Source organism: Diceros bicornis, chromosome 22, assembly GCF_020826845.1.
Source record: "Diceros bicornis minor isolate mBicDic1 chromosome 22, mDicBic1.mat.cur, whole genome shotgun sequence".
NCBI lineage: Eukaryota > Metazoa > Chordata > Mammalia > Perissodactyla > Rhinocerotidae > Diceros > Diceros bicornis.
The window spans coordinates 25,500,887-25,518,096 of NC_080761.1; the positions used below are offsets into that span (position 1 = coordinate 25,500,887).

The window sequence follows — 17,210 nt, forward strand, 5'->3', positions numbered from 1 at the left end:
CCGGAGATTTCAGTGGGGAAGTTCTCAGATTCAGTGTCATTCTAGGCCCTGTACGTCTCATCACGTGAAGCGACTTGCTGCCCCACTTCTTGGCCTCTGGCTCACCGGGCTGCGGGTGACCTCTGCCTCCAGTCCCGAGAGGTTATCAAGTTCCTTCTCGTTGTAGTGTTTTAGGGCTTTTCTTCCTAGCGAAACTTAGGAAGAGAGGAGATATTGAAGCGGTGGTGGGGTGGGGGGTTTAAGGGGCAAGACCCCAGGGGTCCCTGCCCGACGCAGCTTCGAGAGGAGGCCTCCCAGGGTTATCGCTCTCGTGCAAGAGTTTCCTGCAAAGGCCCCACCAGGTCAGCCTCCAGCGATCCCCAACTCCCGGACAGGTCTGAAACTGGGGACGGCTAAGGGCTTCAAAGGAAACACACACAACCGTGTTCCCTTTTTAAACCTCTTCCCCTCTCAGAATCCCTCTTCCAGGCGGAGGGTTGGCTAGAAGAACGCCTGGCTGTGCTTTTACTCGAATTCACAGCACAGAGACATTTTCGGATTGCTTGTTTCCAGGCAGTGCAGAGAAAAGTGGCCTCTGCGAGGGTACAAGGGGCGAGGTGCAGCCTAACGGTTGGCCACTGCAGTGGACTCATCTATGCTCTCATCTCGCATTCGATTCGCTCAGACCGCCAAGAGATGAGCTCAGTTTCTGCTCTCAGAAGCCTGCGGACCGACGGCTCCGGGATTGCCATCTCCACGGCTTCGCACTGAGGCATTGTGCTACCCTGCGCCGCTGTATCCACCTGTTTTTAGTTTTCGTTTTTTGATTTGGGGGTCCCTGTGCATGTGTAGCGGCAGTCTGCATTAGGCCAAACCGGTACTCGTAGGAGATTAAAAACACGCAAATAACAGTTTAAACAAAGTTTTATGCTATCCAAAGACGCTGGGAGGAGTGGGGGAGGAAGTGGCCCCATCCTTTATCCATAACTAAATCACTGAGTCCGTGGGGATTTGAATTGGGTGACGAGAGGCCTCCGTTTGATGGTTCAGCGGCTACTGGGGCGAGGGGAGATCATATCCGGTAACTTTGGGGACGCTAACGTGGCTCCTTCGTCCACGCTGAAAGTTTAGACGCAGCACTTAAGCAAATCCTCCACACGAGCAGACAGAGGATTTCAGGACAGAGACTTGTTTTTATCAAAACGTGGGGAGGAGGGTAGAGAAACTCCGCGCCAGAGAAGGAGGGCTGTTTTTCCCTTTGAAATAGCCTGCAAAATGGGTTGTCATCCTTGGGCCAGCAGGTTTTCAACACTTTCTTCTACAGCAACAAGATAAAATATGTGTTGCAAAAGGAAATCAAGAGCGAGCCGAAATTTCCCGAACCAGTGCCCTACAACCAGTGGCCGTGCGTGGGGCCAGGCTCGCCCCAAATTAAGACCTTCTCGGCTCATGCCGGGTCCCGAGAGCACCCGCAACGCTCCAGTAGGCCCTGGCTCTCGCGAGCCGAGTTTCTTCGGCCAAACGTTGGGATAAAAGCGGCCTCGGGCTCGGTGCCGCCAAATTAGGCCTGCAGGGAGAAAAAGAGAGGGTAGGGGAGCGGCCGCCTCACTCGCCTACAGGCACCCCACCCTCACCCCCGCCAGTCCTCCCCTTCCCCGCCCCGTGCGCACCGCCGCATCCCGGCGCGCTGCAGTCCCTCCCGTCGCGGGCAGGGGAAACGCAGAGCGCTAGGAGGAGGGGGCCGTGAGCGCCCCCGCGAGAGTGGCCTGGCTGCAGGTGGCAAGGAAGGTGAAGTGCAGGGACTCGAGGGGCGCGAGGAAGGAGGAAGGCGTGGAGTAGGGTGGGGAGTGCAAGGAGACCAGGACCCCGGGGGTGGGGGTGGCGGTGGGAGGGCGGAGGAGTTGGGGGAGGGCGGTGGAGGAGGTGCTGGGCCCGGCCTGCGCGCGCGGGAGTTGCGGAAGAGCTGGCTCAGACCTTAACCCGAACTGTCGCCGGCTCTTTGCAGCCGCCGCAGCGCCGCGGCGAGGGAGGACGTGCGGGCCAAAGCAGCGGCTGGCGGAGACGCGACCGGCGTGGGATTGGCGGAGTACCAGCGGGACACTGAGGCTGCGAGCGCCGCGGGAGCCGTAAAGACGGCTGCCGCACCTCCGGCCATCCCGGAGCGCACGCGGCCGCCGGGGCTGCGGGACCAAGGACCCCGCCATCCAGCGCCCCCTGGCCTGCTCCCGCCGCCAGCCCGCAAGCTCTTCCGGGAGCTCGGGGCATGAACGGCTACGGCTCCCCCTACCTGTACATGGGCGGCCCGGTGTCGCAGCCGCCGCGGGCGCCCTTGCAGCGCACGCCCAAGTGCGCGCGCTGCCGCAACCACGGGGTGCTGTCCTGGCTCAAGGGCCACAAGCGCTACTGCCGCTTCAAGGACTGCACCTGCGAGAAGTGCATCCTCATCATCGAGCGGCAGCGGGTCATGGCGGCGCAGGTGGCGCTGCGCCGGCAGCAGGCTAACGAGAGCCTCGAGAGCCTCATTCCCGACTCGCTGCGCGCTCTGCCCGGACCCCCGCCGCCGGGGGACGCCGCCGCCGCCCCGCAGCCGCCGCCGAACTCGCAGCCGTCTCAGCCGCCGCCTCGTCCAGCTGCCGAGTTGGCTGCGGCCGCCGCGCTGCGCTGGGCTGCCGAGCCCGCGCCCGGGGCGCTGCAGGCACAGCTCGCCAAGCCAGGTAAGAGCGTCTGCGGGGCGGGAGCCCGGCCAGGCGCGTGGGCAAAAACTTCCGAGCTCCTGCTGAGGCTCTGCCTGGGAGGCCTGGGCGGGCCTTCCCCCACAATCCCCGCCAAGCCAGTTCTTACTATCTGGGCAGAAGCCGGCCTTCAGTCTGCCTACCGCGCGGGTAGCATCCAGGCGCCCGCGGGCGAGCCAAATGGCTGGATTCTGCGTCGGGATCGCCAAGTGCCTTGCCCAGGTTAAAGGTGAACGTGTCCGTTTCAGCGGTAAAGAGATCGAGACCGGACCCGGTTAAAATCCAAGCGGGCACACATACCACCGCGCGGCTGGGCTTTTCTGACTGCGGTCCTTAGAGGGCCTTGCATTTGGAGGTAGGGACGGGTAGGTGCAGGGAAGGAGGCAAGGCCCAAGGCTTGTCTGACTTTGAGTTGGGCGTGCTTCTCGGCCCGGGGGAACTAGAGCGAACCTGAAGCCTTTCTAGTAGCGCTCTGTGGTTTCCACTCTCTTGCAATAGCTGAAAGAAGCCCCATTGAGAAGCAATAGTAAATAAAGGGCCAGAAAGGCGCCTGAACGGATAGCGAGGACCCAGAATCTGGCGCGCCCAGAGTCAACTCCTTTTGCAGAACCGCTCAGGTCTTTTAACACTGTTCCTCAGGCTACCCTCATCTGTTTCTGTGGTTTAAAAAAATAAAACAAAACTTAACCGACAGTGAGGAAGGCCCCCTCTGGCAAGCCCTTTCCCCGTTCTAGGCGGGGAGATCTGCTAAGCTGCCAGTTTCGAGCAAAGGATCTCTGAGTCCTCTTCCTCTCTTCCCCTCTCATCTCCTCTGCTGTGCTTTAGAGAGAGTTTCCCCTGAGCCCTAGAGGTGGACAGATTCCCCCAACCCCCTGCTTCCATCTCCTTCCCTCCTCCAGGCCTCCTGAGCCTGCAGGCTAGCAGTTGAGTCTCTCTCCTCCTGGGGAATCTCTAGCTTGCTGTCCTGCCCAGCCCAAGTGCTCCTTTGATTTTAGGATCTTGGAATTCAATGGACATGTGTTTAGTGTTTTCCCTTCACTGGGGCAAATGTATAAAGGAAAAGAGGCAGTCCTCTTGGGGAGGGGATTAGAGGATATGCTGAAATTCGCAGAGGGAAGGCCTGGAAGGCCCAGAGTCCTGTGTAGGTGGAACTGTGGTAGAGCTTCTGCCTACCCCTCCACCCTCCAAAAGGACAGTACCTCTAGCTTCTGGAGAGAGGCTTCCAGGAGCATTGAGCTGCTGTGTGGAGCTGGGGAAGTGCAGGCTTATTGGTTGGGGAGGGAGTTGATAGGCAGCCTGGCAGGCATAGTTGTGCTGCCCTGTTGCTCAGTTATGCTCTCTAAGCCTGAAGCTCTGAGAACATCTTATGTGAAGAGCACAACTGGGTATTTTAAGGACGGAAGAGAGTTTGCTGAGCATGGATTTTGTGGCTATTTAATCCAAGGTAGGGTATAAGCATTTTTCTGAGTAATACCCCCCCCCATTGTGTCTTCAGTCTGATCACTTCTTATTTGTAGATTTGCCACAGAGGAATGGAGGGTAGCGTGTTTTGTTTTTCTCTTTTAGGTTAGAACAAGTAACTGGGAAAGTGTCTCAGTTCTGGAAGTTGATCTGTGCCAATAACTTCCCAACCTTTCTGTTTCCAGTTTCCCTGTCTCCATTTCTCCCAGCACCGGGGCAGGAGTCTGAGTTCATGTCAGTGGTAGCATTTTGCAGTGGCCACCTGCCCAGCAGCACCCCTGTAATAGGGCATTGGGTTCTGGGGTCCTTGTCCAAGAGGGGAATCTTCTCCCATCCTATGCTTTTCAAACCATTCTCTGGGATAGCCACGTTTGTGGTTTCTAAAGAGCCACAAAACCAACAACCCTGGGAGGCGACTTGTGAGGGCAGGAAGAAAAACCCAGTAGCAGCTGCAGCAGCAGCAGGATACATAGTTTGGGAAAATAAAAGAGGGAGACTGATTTCAACTGGACAAACCAGACCTGGTGCTCTCTCTCACTCGCACCAAGTATTCAGGGATAGCCTGAGTCCTCCAAACTGAAAACAAGTGATTGCAAAGGAGACTAGGATTTATCACAGGGAGGGGTCAGAGCGATGTCTCAGGGAGATTGAGCCATCAGGGGCCAGCGGCTCAGTTTCCACCTGGTCATGCTGCATACCTTGCACATTCATTTATAACTTTCGTTTTCTTTTTTAAATTGGTTTGACCCCATAATCTCGTTCTTTAAAAAAAAAAAAAAAGGCAGCCAATCATCAGTCTGATGAGGAGGTCAAGAAAAGAAGATAATTGTTTTCCACTAGGAAGGCAAGCACACAAGTGGATCATTTCTGTGCAATGCTTTGTAAAAAGGCCCATTTGGGGTTTAAGTTAGAGAAAAGTGCCTGGGTGAGACTACCTGTTGCTGTAGGTATTAGACCTTTTTTTGCAGTTGTTCTTATAATGTATTTGTATGTAACATACCATACATATTTAGAAGTATACCAGAAACTCCTGGATAAGTAGCTCACTACAGGTAGAGAACTAAGTGAAGCTCTATTCAAATAGTAGGTCCACATGTACAGTAAGTTCACAGACTATTAGGAATCTCTAAACATCTGCTGGCAAATTATGGAGCTCTGTTTCTTTGTGATCTCTCTGTCCAAAACGTGGCTGGTTCTTTTGCAAAGGGCCTCTTTAGTACATAGCTGTGGAGACATATGCTTTTTTTGTTGGATGCAAATAAATGCTGGTGCACAAAGGATTTCTCAAGGATTTCCCTCTCCAGAAATCCTTGAGAAAAAAGCACATGCCCTAAAGAAGGGTATGTTTGCTGGGCACCACTGGAGGAAAAAAACACTGTGTTCAGGGGTGACATATTAGCACCAAAACTCAGTTTTGTAGCTGGAAGAAATCTCTTTTCTAAACTCAGCTTCAGATTCTTGAATGGAACGGAGATTATTTTATCTAATGGTGTAGTGTGTTGAACATCCCTTTCAATGTGGTGGTGGTTTTAAGGAGAATATAATGGTTATTACTTCTAGCTACAGATTGAAGCATTTTTTTTCTTTTGGGGTGGAGATTTCCCATGCTCCTTGATCATCTAGTTTAAGCTTCTTTATATATATATACTATTGATTCACTTATTCTTCTCCTGAATTCCCTCTTCATCCTCCTCAAACCCCTTCCCCTCCCCCCCATGAAAACATGGGAAGCGTGAACATCTTTCAGCTCTTAGTGTATCTGAGTCAGCAGCCCCAACCAGCCAAGCCAGCCTTTCAGGACTTGGGCTCAAGAGCTGAGGAAAGTTAAGGGTCACGACCAAGGTGAGAAGCTAAAGTTACATTCCTGTGTTCAACTCCCTTCCCCTGCCCCCAGCTTTTCCTCCAGGAGTGTCCTGGGTCTCCTTGGGCTGTGAGGTGAAAGATCTGTGGCTCTATATACTTCTGAGTCTACATCTGCCATCAAAATCAACACGTACACAAGTTGTTTAAAACGTTCTTAAAGGTAGAAGAAATCGAAAACATCATATTTGGTTAGCAATAGGAGAGCAGGGTCAAACAGGAGAGCAGGATCTCCTTTCCTGTTTATTTGTCCTGGAAAGGAGGGAACGAGAGAACTATAGGGAGAGAAGAGATTTTGGAAAACTGCGTTTATTTTATTTTGCCTCCCCCGCACCTCCTAGCATCTCTATGCTTGCTCTGGGCCTTTCAGCGCCGGTTTTGGTCTTGTCCAGTCTGCTTTCTTATTTTTAATTTTAACTTTAAAGAGAGACGCACCGGCAAGTATAGTGAGTGTTACGGTGTCATCGGTCCAGGCCGGGATGGGAAACCCTCTGTGACTATAGGCTAGAAGTAAACAAAAAGTGGGACAGACTTCAAAGTCATTCATGAGGTGGACCTATAAATTTAAAAACGGGGTCTGGTTTTAAGATGGCTTAATTTGGGGCGAGGGGCCTGACTCGGAGTTGCGCTTTAAAACACAAAACCGCCCGAATGAAAAGGAATAAGCGATACCGGACTACTGGTCTCCTCCAAACCTTCCCCAGGGCGGGCTTTTGGGGGTGGGACGGCCGGGATGTTCGCAGCCCCTGGCCTGTCCCGCGGGCGCCGGGCGATCTGCGCGCCAGGCTCCTGGGCCCCCGCGCGCGGCAGAGCTGGGCGAGCGCCGGGCGGTGTGCGGGGACGGCTGGCCCGGGCCGGGGACCCGGCGGCCCGCGGCGCAGGGGCTCTCCTCTCCCGGAGCGGAGGGACGCGAACCCCGGGAAGGGCGCGGGCGGTGGCGGTGGCGGCGGCCGCACCGGAGCGCTGTCCCCTTGCGGGCCGTCGCGGGGAGCCCGCGCTCGGGCGGGCTGGCCGCCGGCTCCAGGACTGCCCCGCCGCTTCCCGCACGCCGCTGCGGGCCGGGCCCCTCCCCGCTCGCTCCCGGCCACTCGGGGAGCGCCCGGGAGCCGCGCCTGTCCCGCTCCCGCCTCGGCCCGCCTTCCCTCTCTGCTGCCTCCCGAGCCTCGGTGGGTTGCCAGATTTAGCAAAAAACATGCAAACAAACAAACAAAAACCCAGGATGCCAAATACTGCATGGGGCATACCTATACTAAAAAATTCTTCGGTATTTATCTGAAGTTCATATGTGAGGATCCTGCTGTTTCATCTGGCAACCCTAGGCCGAGGCGGTCCCCAGCAAGCCCCAGCCGCCCTGCAGGGCGCCCCTCGGGGTGGGGGTCACTGGTGCGGTCTCCCAGTTTCTTTCTCTGTGGAGCCGGAGCTGGCCGGGGCAGGCGGGCAGGCGTCAGAGAGGCGCTGAGGTCTTGTGGATCTGAGGACAGGGTTGAAAGCAAAAACGAGAGCGTTTTCCACGTCTAGGAGCCGGAGTTCCACTGGTGGTGAAAAATCTCTCCCCACAACACACTCCTCCGGGTTATAAATCTGGCGGATAGCCATGCTCTCAACTTGCACAACCAACTTTTCTTTTCCCTGATGGATGAACTCCCGGGTTTAAAAGATTACAGTAATCACAGGAGGACAGTGTAAATCGAATCCGATAGCAATAACTTTCGGGGAAGGTCAGGCTCAAGTGAAATGTTACCAAGCAACAGGCATTTTGTTTGCAAAATACAGTCAAAGAGCATTGATGAGAAATTCTTTGCTGCAGCCCGTCAGCACTTTCTGCTAACAGCTTTACAGAGAGAGAGGGAGTAAATCTTCATAAATCAACTTCCCTGGAGGACTTGGAGCCCCTTTCTGGAAATGTTGCGCTTCTTCCTGACCAAGAGGAGGACGGAGCCCAGCAAAAATCTGTTTGCCTGCCTGCCTCCCCTTTCCCTCTCTCCCCCTCTTCTTTCCCTCTTGCTTTCCTCGTTTCATTCCGTTTTAACCTGTTGCCACCCCTCGGCCATCAGCCACTCAGTTCCCTGGACCCCCCTGTCTAGTGCACAGCGGGTCTTGAACTGGGGTATTCATGGGCGCTCATGGCCAAGGTTGAGGCCTGAGTGGTAGAACAGCTGGTATCACAGCTTCGTCCCCTAGAGATTATGTCATGTCACTCCCAAGAGTCCACATGGCTTTAGTGAGTCATCCCCTTGTCTCAGCACTGCAGATTACTGTTCTCAGAAGAAACTAAAACATAACTAGATGGGTTTTTTCCCCCGTGTTTTATTGTATAGTTAAATAGCTATAAAAAATAAGCACAATCAAATACTGAATGACAATATTACAGAAAACATTCGGAACATCAGTTCTTTACTGAATCTCTAATCTCTCTTGATTCCAATGACTAAGCAGGCATAAATTTACAAAGCTAGGATCAGTGTTCTCCTTTTTCCTCCCACTGATTATTACTTTGTTTAGTTCAGTATGAATATCTGTTGCACCCATAGTCTTTATATGAGAATGTTTACAATAAAGTTCCCTCCCATGAATACGCCATGGTCTGCCCAGCCTTTGGTCATGTGAGTTATGTGCTGTGTTTCAATGTAAAATATGACCAACTGCACAGATAACTTGGAAATTTTGCAAAAGATTAACTATTCCACTGTAAGCCTCTCCATGCTGTGAGGCAATGCTTTGACATCTCTGTGTAATCTTACCTAGCACAATGCCTGGGCACACGGAGAGGGATTTAAGGATGTTTGTTAAATAGATGGATGAATGAGTAGCCAGCTGCATTTTTATAGGTAGGAAAGAAATCTGTGGATTAGATTTATAGGTAATTTCCCTTCTGCTTCTTGAAAAATGTTACTTTCTACGTCAAGAAGGAGGTCGAAACTAAATTTTTGAAAGACTTAGGAAGTGCACGGTTGCAAACCAAACTTCCTTAAGTTCAGCCGCTTCCTCACTGGTGTCACCCAAAAATATTGGTCCCAAGGAACCATCTTGATACCTCCATACATTATTAAGCCAGTGTTGTTAACGATTTTTTAAAAGCAAAGCATGACTGTTTATTTTGACTTTTCACAAGTTTTCTTCCCCCTCAGGAAGAAAAGGAAAGATTTTAGACCAACATTCATTCCCTGCTCTACTTTAGGTTTTCAACCATTCAGTTTTTTATGAATTGGTACTTCTAGTGCGAGATAAAGATAACAGAAATGGTAAAAGCATGTCTCCTGTTAGAATTCTGACTTCGTAGTGGTCTCTTCGTCCTTCCAGGGCTCCCTCCCTGCTATTGCTGTAGGTTTTGTGTGCTTTCAAAACGACCCGTCAGGGAAGAGTTATTCAGAGGTGTGTCCCCAAACCTCAAGTGAACAGATGAGGACACGACAATCCATGTTTCAAAATGTGTGACATGATTCAAAATTTAAAGAAAAGTCCAGTGACTTTTGTGATAGGAGACATTACTCTCTATGCCAGTGTTTTTGTGTTTTCATTCTGGATGTAAGATATATTGTTTTTGATAATTGGATAGAATGGATAAAACCTATCACATTTAAGTCAGAAAGATTTTCCATTTTTATGTGTCTTGAGCAGAACGTTTGTTTCACATATGTGACAGGCTTTCTCAAAATATTTGAAATGAATCCCTAGAATTTTTTTTATTTAACTGAATTTTCCTATGAAAAAATCCTCTAAAGTAAGTTAGATTTTGCAAACTGTAATTTCAGATTGGAAGTCATTTTTGTGTGAGTGTTCATTTTCTCTCCTTAGTTAAAATCTTGTAGCTATCTTATGGCATACATATATTTTGAAGTTAGTTGTATTATTATCCATAGAAAAAATTTCCTTCTTAATTGAGTATCTACTCCTTTTAAAAACCTTTACCCCAGTGAAGAGTTTATTTCAGGAGTGGCTTTGTGTGTTTCTACATCATGAAAAATATGAAATTGAAGAGTAAACATTTACTGAGATTTTTAAAATATCTAGATGTTAAGCATTAGAAACAACAGATTGTATCACTTTTAATAGGTGGTTTGTAATATCAGATGAAATTGATTTCCTTCTACTTTTTGTCTAGTAGTTTTGGCTTTCTGCACCCATATACTAGGGGTAAAAATATTATGAGTTGAAATATACTCTTACTCTGTATGTTCTAGGAATTAAGGTGTCAGTTTCAAGAAGGAAGAGGGAAAAGCACTTGGGGAGTATTTCCCTTTTTGTGTCGTTAGTTGGCAGTTTCATATTTCTACATCTAGAAAGGCCTTTGTGTTTTAAACCAACATGAACAATTTATAAAATTCATTTAGGAAAAAATTTAGAGATGTAAAGAAACACCTGTTATTAAATTACACCTTATCACTGGGCTCAAAACTCACCCTCTATAATTACTTGTGAAAGTCTGTATTTCTATAATAGAATAATTTACAATACAGCTAGTTTAGGTACAACAATACAACCAATACTAGACACAAAACTGCAGGGACTGTATATTCTGCCCTTCAGAAGTTACCGTTGGGTGAGAAGTTAGTCTTGGTGCAAGGTGAGAGGCTAGTCTTCCCTTCCCAGTTTTGAAACCCCAATAGCCTTGGGTGTGGATTGGGATTCTGTTCACCCAACATCCCCCTTAGCAGGACTTTATGTGCTGCTCAGGTGTATGACGCCACAGATGTGTCCCACTCGTTGCTTCTTTCATCGTCTTCTGTCTTCCCTTTGAACGCAGTATAAACAGTACTGAACTCGGTTGGAATGTTCTGAATTTGTAGATTTGATTCCTGTGACATCTTGTTAGCTTTTCTCACTTTTTGACATAACCTGCACTCCCATTTGGAGAGGCTGATCGGCCCAGAAACCTGTGGAGAGAGTGTGGATGTATCATCACAATCTGCCACCACTCCGTGAGAAGTAACCAGAAGCGCATGTTGCACGGGGCATGTCACAGTTGCAGGGACAGAGGGTAGCACAAGGAAATAAGAGGCTTTTGCAGTCTAGGGGTTCACAATTGGTGAACAAGTTGGCACCCATATAAGATTCCACTGTGGCCTGTTCTGCAGAACAGAAAAATTGGTACAAAAGTGGAATTTTGTATTGTCGGATTTATAATCCTGCCATCCCATATCTGGTTGATTGGGACAGTGTATCCTTTACCACCTTGAAAAAAAATACTGCATTTTTATAATGGTAGATATGTCAGATTAGCCAGAATATCATTCCCTACTTCCCCTTTGACTAAACTTCTCCTCTTTGAATCACTTTCTTCTGGAGCCTGAAGCGTTCTGTGGAAGAGGGAATTTGGTTGACAGACCTCAAGACATTTTCCTCAAATGTGAAACTCATCCAGGGTGGGGAAAAATTTACCTTTTAAAATAGGAAGCTGTTTTTAGGTTCACACATTTCTTTTAAAAATAGCTAAGATTTGAGCTTTTTAGCTGTACTTATACACCCTTTATTTCCTAGAAGAACCAGTTGTTTCTCTTGCTTAAAAAAAAATCTCACCACCCCCTGTGATACTGTGTCATATTTCTCTTTTTTTTATTGTGGTAAAATAGACATTACATAAAATTTACTGTTTTAACCATTTTTAGAGGTACAATGTAGTGGCATTAAGTACATTCACGATGTTGTACAATCATCACCACTATCCGTTTCCAGAACTTTTTCATCATCCCAAACTGAAACTTTGTACCCATGAAACAGTAAGTCCCCATTTCTTCTTCCTTAGCTCCACCATTCTGCTTTCTGACTCTATGAATTTTTCTATTCTAGGTACTTCATATAAGTGGAGTCAAAGAATATTTGTCCTTTTGTGACTGGCTTATTTCACTTTAGTGTGTTTTCAAGGTTCCTCCGTATTGTAGCGTGTATCAGAATTTTATTCCTTTTTGAGGCTAATATCCCATTGTATGTATACACCACGTTTTGTCTGTCCGTTCATTCTTTGATGGACACTTGGGTTGCTTCCACCTGTTGGCTATTGTGGATAATGCTGCTGTGAACATTTGTGTACAATGTGTGTTATATTTGATGCTTAGCAAATTCCGCCTGGCTAGGTTTGCTTTTCCCCCTGCACATGCCTCTTGTCTTGCCAACTCGATAGTAAGTTGCACAAGTTAGGAGCAGGTCTTACACTTCCTGGTCTTTTCCACCATTATTTCTCTTTCCCTCAGTATCTTGCATATTACAGAGATACAAATACTTGATACTGATAATAATAGATAATGAAAGCTAAAATTAAAGAAATAAGAAGATTGTTTAGAGGTGCATAGTATTTAAAGCATTGTTTAGTGTCCGTATTTGCCCAGGGAGAGTATTTGACTTGTTTTCCCAAGCTCCACTGAGCAGAGGCCAGAATCCAACTGTGTTTAGTTCAGCCCTGAGTTAATGCACTGTCATTGTCCACTCATTTTCAAGTGTTTGATAATAGAGTCACAGCCAAGATGTATGCATGGGGTTATGAGACAGGAAAATTTAGATAGGTCTAGCTGATTTGAATGTGAATCTGTAAAAGCTTTTCTGTTGCTTTTTTTCCTCTTTGGGAGCAAGGACAAATACCAAATTAACTCAGGAGAGGAAAGCTGGGTCCACCAGGAAATTGCAGGAGAGAATATGTCAAATTTCTTTTGCAAAATAGGTCTTTTGCACATCTCAGAGTTGTTAAAGAAAGCAAAGATGGCTTAATATGAGTGGGCTACAAATGATCCTCACATGGAAACCTTGTATTTTGTACTGGAAAAAGAAGCAGTTTACTTAAAATGGAAATTTGGGATAAGTATGAGTTCATATCAGATTTAGGATTGAAAGTTGCACTGATATAGTTTAAGAATATTTTTAAAAGTATTTATTTATGCTCGGCACATATTTATTGCTTTGCAAAGAATCAAAGTTTTGTTTTTCAATCGTAGTTAAGATATAGCCCGTATTAGAAAAATGTTCATAATTGGGCCATTGTTTAATGCTTTTAAAATAAACAACAACAAATAGGACGAGGTGGATTTTAGAAGCTGCTTTGATGAAATTTCACCGGCTGGCTATCTATACATAATCAGGTGTGCCTACAGAGAAGGAGACAGTGAGGCTATTCAGGCAGAGCAGCAGAAAACACAGGGCAACCGATTGTTTACAACTAGACAAGTGGGTCATTAATAATTTTCATCTTTAGATCAGTTACACTGGCGTTGAGTAGACACAGCTAGTACATGTTTTAAAAAGGATAAAAATCCAATTGCATATAGCTTGTTAATAAAGAATATGTTCCTTTATTATAAAGGTCTGTTGGAATTTACTTCTGCAAGCAAACCAGTCTTACCCACTCCTTTTTGCCTGCTTAGCACTGTCATACTAGCCCTTGTGGGGGTAATGTCTTAGGTCAAAATGTTAAATTTGCAACTGGTTTACTTCACAGCAAATCTCTTCTTTATTTGGGAAGCTTTTTTTCCCCTCTCTTCTTGTAATATAATTCAAGAAGGTATCCTTAAGTCGTTTCCACGAACTTTACTAATAAAACAGTTCATGAAAATGTACCTATCTCTTGCGGCCCTGGAGTTATGGATGCATTGTTTCACTGATGGGGCATGCTCCCTGTGCACCTTTCATAAACTCTCTCCACTGTTTCCTTCTTCTCTCCTGCAACCTGTCCCATCATCCAGAATTCACAGCTGGTTTTGCTTGCCCTCTCGTGCAAGTTACAGGCAACCCAGGCTGTCAGTCCCTTGAGTGGCTTTTTAAGAAAGGTTTCAATGTATAGAGGCTTCTTTCTTTCACTCTGGCAATTATATCGACTATAGTTCTTGTACGTGGAAACCTGATGAAACATACTGGTGACTAGTTCACAAGACATATTAAACACAAACTCAGCCTATGAGAAAACGGATTTAAAATATTAAAATTCCCTGTGGGTATATGGGTCATGTACCAGCCGATGATGTCCTTAGATTGCGCTGGTCACCTCATTTACAGAAGAGGAGCCAGAAGACAAGCCTGAGCTCATTTTCCTGTTCTTCCCTGGGCTGTGTTTATCCCCAGCCCCACAGAGTGTCCTTATCTAGATTGTCACTGCTAGACAGCCTCATCTTGTATGGTTAGAGGTATCGTGTTGCTGTTCTGTGTTTGAGGCAAGCTTCCCTGCACACATCATTCTGAGAAATCACTCTGATTTCTAGATCTTTATTTACAGGGTTTTTTTTTTGTTTTTTGTTTTTGTCATTTGCCAATGACATCGTTTGGATTTTTTTTAAGGCTTGTGGTATGTTATAACTCACTGAGATGCACTTCCCCTTCCAAGATGCCTGTGTAGGGCTCTCTTCTGAGCACATCTGTTCCTGTTTATGCACAGCAGGAAAGGAGTAACCCAGCTGTTCTCTGCTTTTCAGATCTGACTGAGGAACGACTTGGGGACGGCAGCACGGCAGACAACACCGAGACCTTCAGCGACAAAGACACGGACCAGAGGAGCTCCCCAGATGTGGTGAAAAGTAAGGGCTGCTTCACCCCCGAGAGTCCGGAGGTCGTGTCTGTGGATGAAGGGGGGTATGCTGTCCAGAAAAACGGAGGCAACTCCGAGAGCCGCCCCGACAGTCCCAAGTACCACGCGGAACAGAGTCACCTCCTGATCGAGGGCCCCTCGGGGACCGTTTCTCTGCCCTTCAGCTTGAAAGCCAACAGACCGCCTCTGGAAGTGTTAAAGAAAATATTCCCCATGCAGAAGCCCACGGTGCTGGAGCTCATCCTGAAGGGCTGCGGGGGCGACCTGGTCAGCGCCGTGGAGGTCCTGCTCTCCAGCCGCTCCTCCGTCTCGGCCGCCGACCGAACTTCTGCGGAGCCCGAGAGCCTCGTGTTGCCCTCCAACGGGCACATCTTTGAACACACCTTGAGCTCCTACCCCATCTCCTCTTCCAAGTGGTCCGTGGGATCGGCCTTCAGAGTCCCAGACACACTGAGGTTTTCCGCAGACTCTAGTAACGTTGTCCCCAACCCCTTGGCCGTGCCCCTGCAGCATCCTTTCCCCCAGCCACCCCGGTACCCTCTGATGCTGAGGAATACTTTGGCGAGAAACCAGTCGAGCCCCTTTCTGCCCAACGACGTCACCCTGTGGAACACCATGACGCTGCAGCAGCAGTACCAGCTGAGGTCCCAGTACGTCAGCCCTTTCCCCGGGAACTCGCCCAACGTCTTCAGAAGCTCACCTGTGCTCCCCACGCGCGCCCCTGAAGACCCTCGGATCTCCATCCCTGACGATGGGTGTCCGATTGTGTCAAAGCAGTCCATTTACACCGAGGATGACTATGACGAGAGGTCCGACTCCTCGGACTCTAGAATACTCAACACATCATCTTAAAGTGGTACTGGGTGGCTGGCGACCAGGTGACATTTTCTGTGCGTTTGAACCCTGGGGCCCCCTGGAGGAGAGGCCACATCCTGTGTATACCCTTTCCTCTGTTTGACAAAGTGACTGTGCTTGATTCTATACCTTAGCAATAAAAACATAACTTATTTAATTTCTTGCACTTCACTGGAAAATGCCAAATAACTCTGCTCTGTGGCTTTAGTGCTGAATGTTTTATTGTACAAGAGAGTCTCATGCTAAGAATAGTCTTGGGAAAGCTGGGTCCACGGAAGATTTATTTGGGGATGTAAAGCTGAAGGTCAGCCTTGCTCCTAAACTCAACCTGGAATGTTCAATAAAATAGTATACTTGAATGCAATTTTTCAGAGGATTCCTCAGGATATGTAAAACCTAAAGGAAGTGGTTTGGTTGCAAATGGACCGTAAACAGGGACATTATATTCTTAGGCTAAAAGTCTTCTTGCATTTTAAAGAGAGACTGCACTTCAGAATAGAGTGAACTGCTCACGTGCTTATTTAAGCTTGGACAGTTTTCAGAGACAAACTCCATTAAGAATTATTCTTTTCACATGGCTGAATCGAAACATGTGTAATGTCAATGTAAAACCAATCACAGCTGTCAACTGCATGAAATGTATTGTGAAATGAACATGAGATTAAGCTTTGTCAGGTTAATGTAGCATGCTAAGGACTCTAGAAAAAAAATAAACTAAGGAGATGATCTTGGTTTATGTCATTTCTACTTGTGGATAGAGGATCTCTAAAAATAGAAACTGGATGTAGAAACTACTTACTAGTAGGTGGATCAGGAATCAAGGTATAGTGAAATGAGACATTCATTGAGAAATGTGAATGGCAAAGTTTTGGGGCTGCATTCAGAGAGACAGAGAATTTATTGTTCGACAATAGAGTTAATTCAGTCCCTCCATCCATTCATTCTTCATCAGATACTTATTGAGTGCCTACTATGTATAAGAGAATGCCATTTGTATATTATTGTCCAAGTTACCTGCCCAAGAATCCAAGATAACCAGTGACTATATTGGAGAATCCCATCAACAACAAAGTAAAAATGAAACAGTCTACTGTGGGGGGAAGTAAGTAAAGTACTTAGCACAGTACCTGACACAGAGAAAGCACTCAATAAATGAGAGCTATTACTCCTACTTTTAAGTTCATAGCTTTGCATTCAGGATGTGGAAGTGAATCCCCCCATTCTCACTTGGAGAAGATGCCATTCTAGTTGACCACAACAAAACATTGAAAACCAGGGCTTTTTCCCTTCATTTTAAAAGCATTTTTGGAGGTGCTGTATATGGCAAACTTGTTGCTCAGACATTTTTAAAAGTGAGTTTTCAAACAATAATATTCAGTGGTGCCCACACCAACCAGTTCTCTTACTGTTTCCATTCTTCCAAGTGCTTGAAAGGAAAGATGACTGCTTAGGTTAGACAATACACTTATGAATGTAGAAGGGAAAGTAAATAAGCAAATAAAAGCCTCTGCATGGCAAGGATGCAGTGCAAGGATAAGCCTTGAAGGCTCTTCAGTGTGGGAGGGAGAAGGGCAGGTACTCCTGGCCTGAGATGTTCCCTCAACTGGGGGACAGGCACTGACATCAGAGCGCCCATGCTTGAATGGGTCCCAGGAGAAAAAGAGATATTTAAAACAAAAGAACCATCTCATTTTTATTTCTATCAGGCACGTTTGGAATGAGAAATCTTTGAGGGGAAAAAATTCCTTATATTAGTCGGACTACTGTCTATTTAATTGACATAGTTACATACCAGAGTGTTTAAAAGCAAATACAATTTG

General features: G+C 47.3%; 1 protein-coding gene across 1 annotated transcript; it reads left to right on the forward strand.

Annotated features, from left to right (window-relative positions):
• The first annotated feature begins 2,242 nt into the window (after positions 1-2,242).
• DMRT3 (doublesex and mab-3 related transcription factor 3) lies at positions 2,243-15,601 on the forward strand. Its single transcript, XM_058565307.1, has 2 exons — positions 2,243-2,693; positions 14,423-15,601. The coding sequence occupies exons 1-2, from the start codon at positions 2,243-2,245 to the stop codon at positions 15,385-15,387; spliced, it is 1,416 nt and encodes a 471-aa protein (XP_058421290.1). The 3' UTR covers positions 15,388-15,601.
• The last annotated feature ends 1,609 nt before the right edge of the window (positions 15,602-17,210 follow it).

Coding starts and splice junctions, on each gene's coding strand:
- DMRT3 (XM_058565307.1), top strand. CDS start 2,243: ATGAACGGCTACGGCTCCCCCTACCTGTACATGGGCGGCCCGGTGTCG. Junction 2,694..14,422: donor GGCACAGCTCGCCAAGCCAG/GTAAGAGCGTCT, acceptor TCTGCTTTTCAG/ATCTGACTGAGGAACGACTT.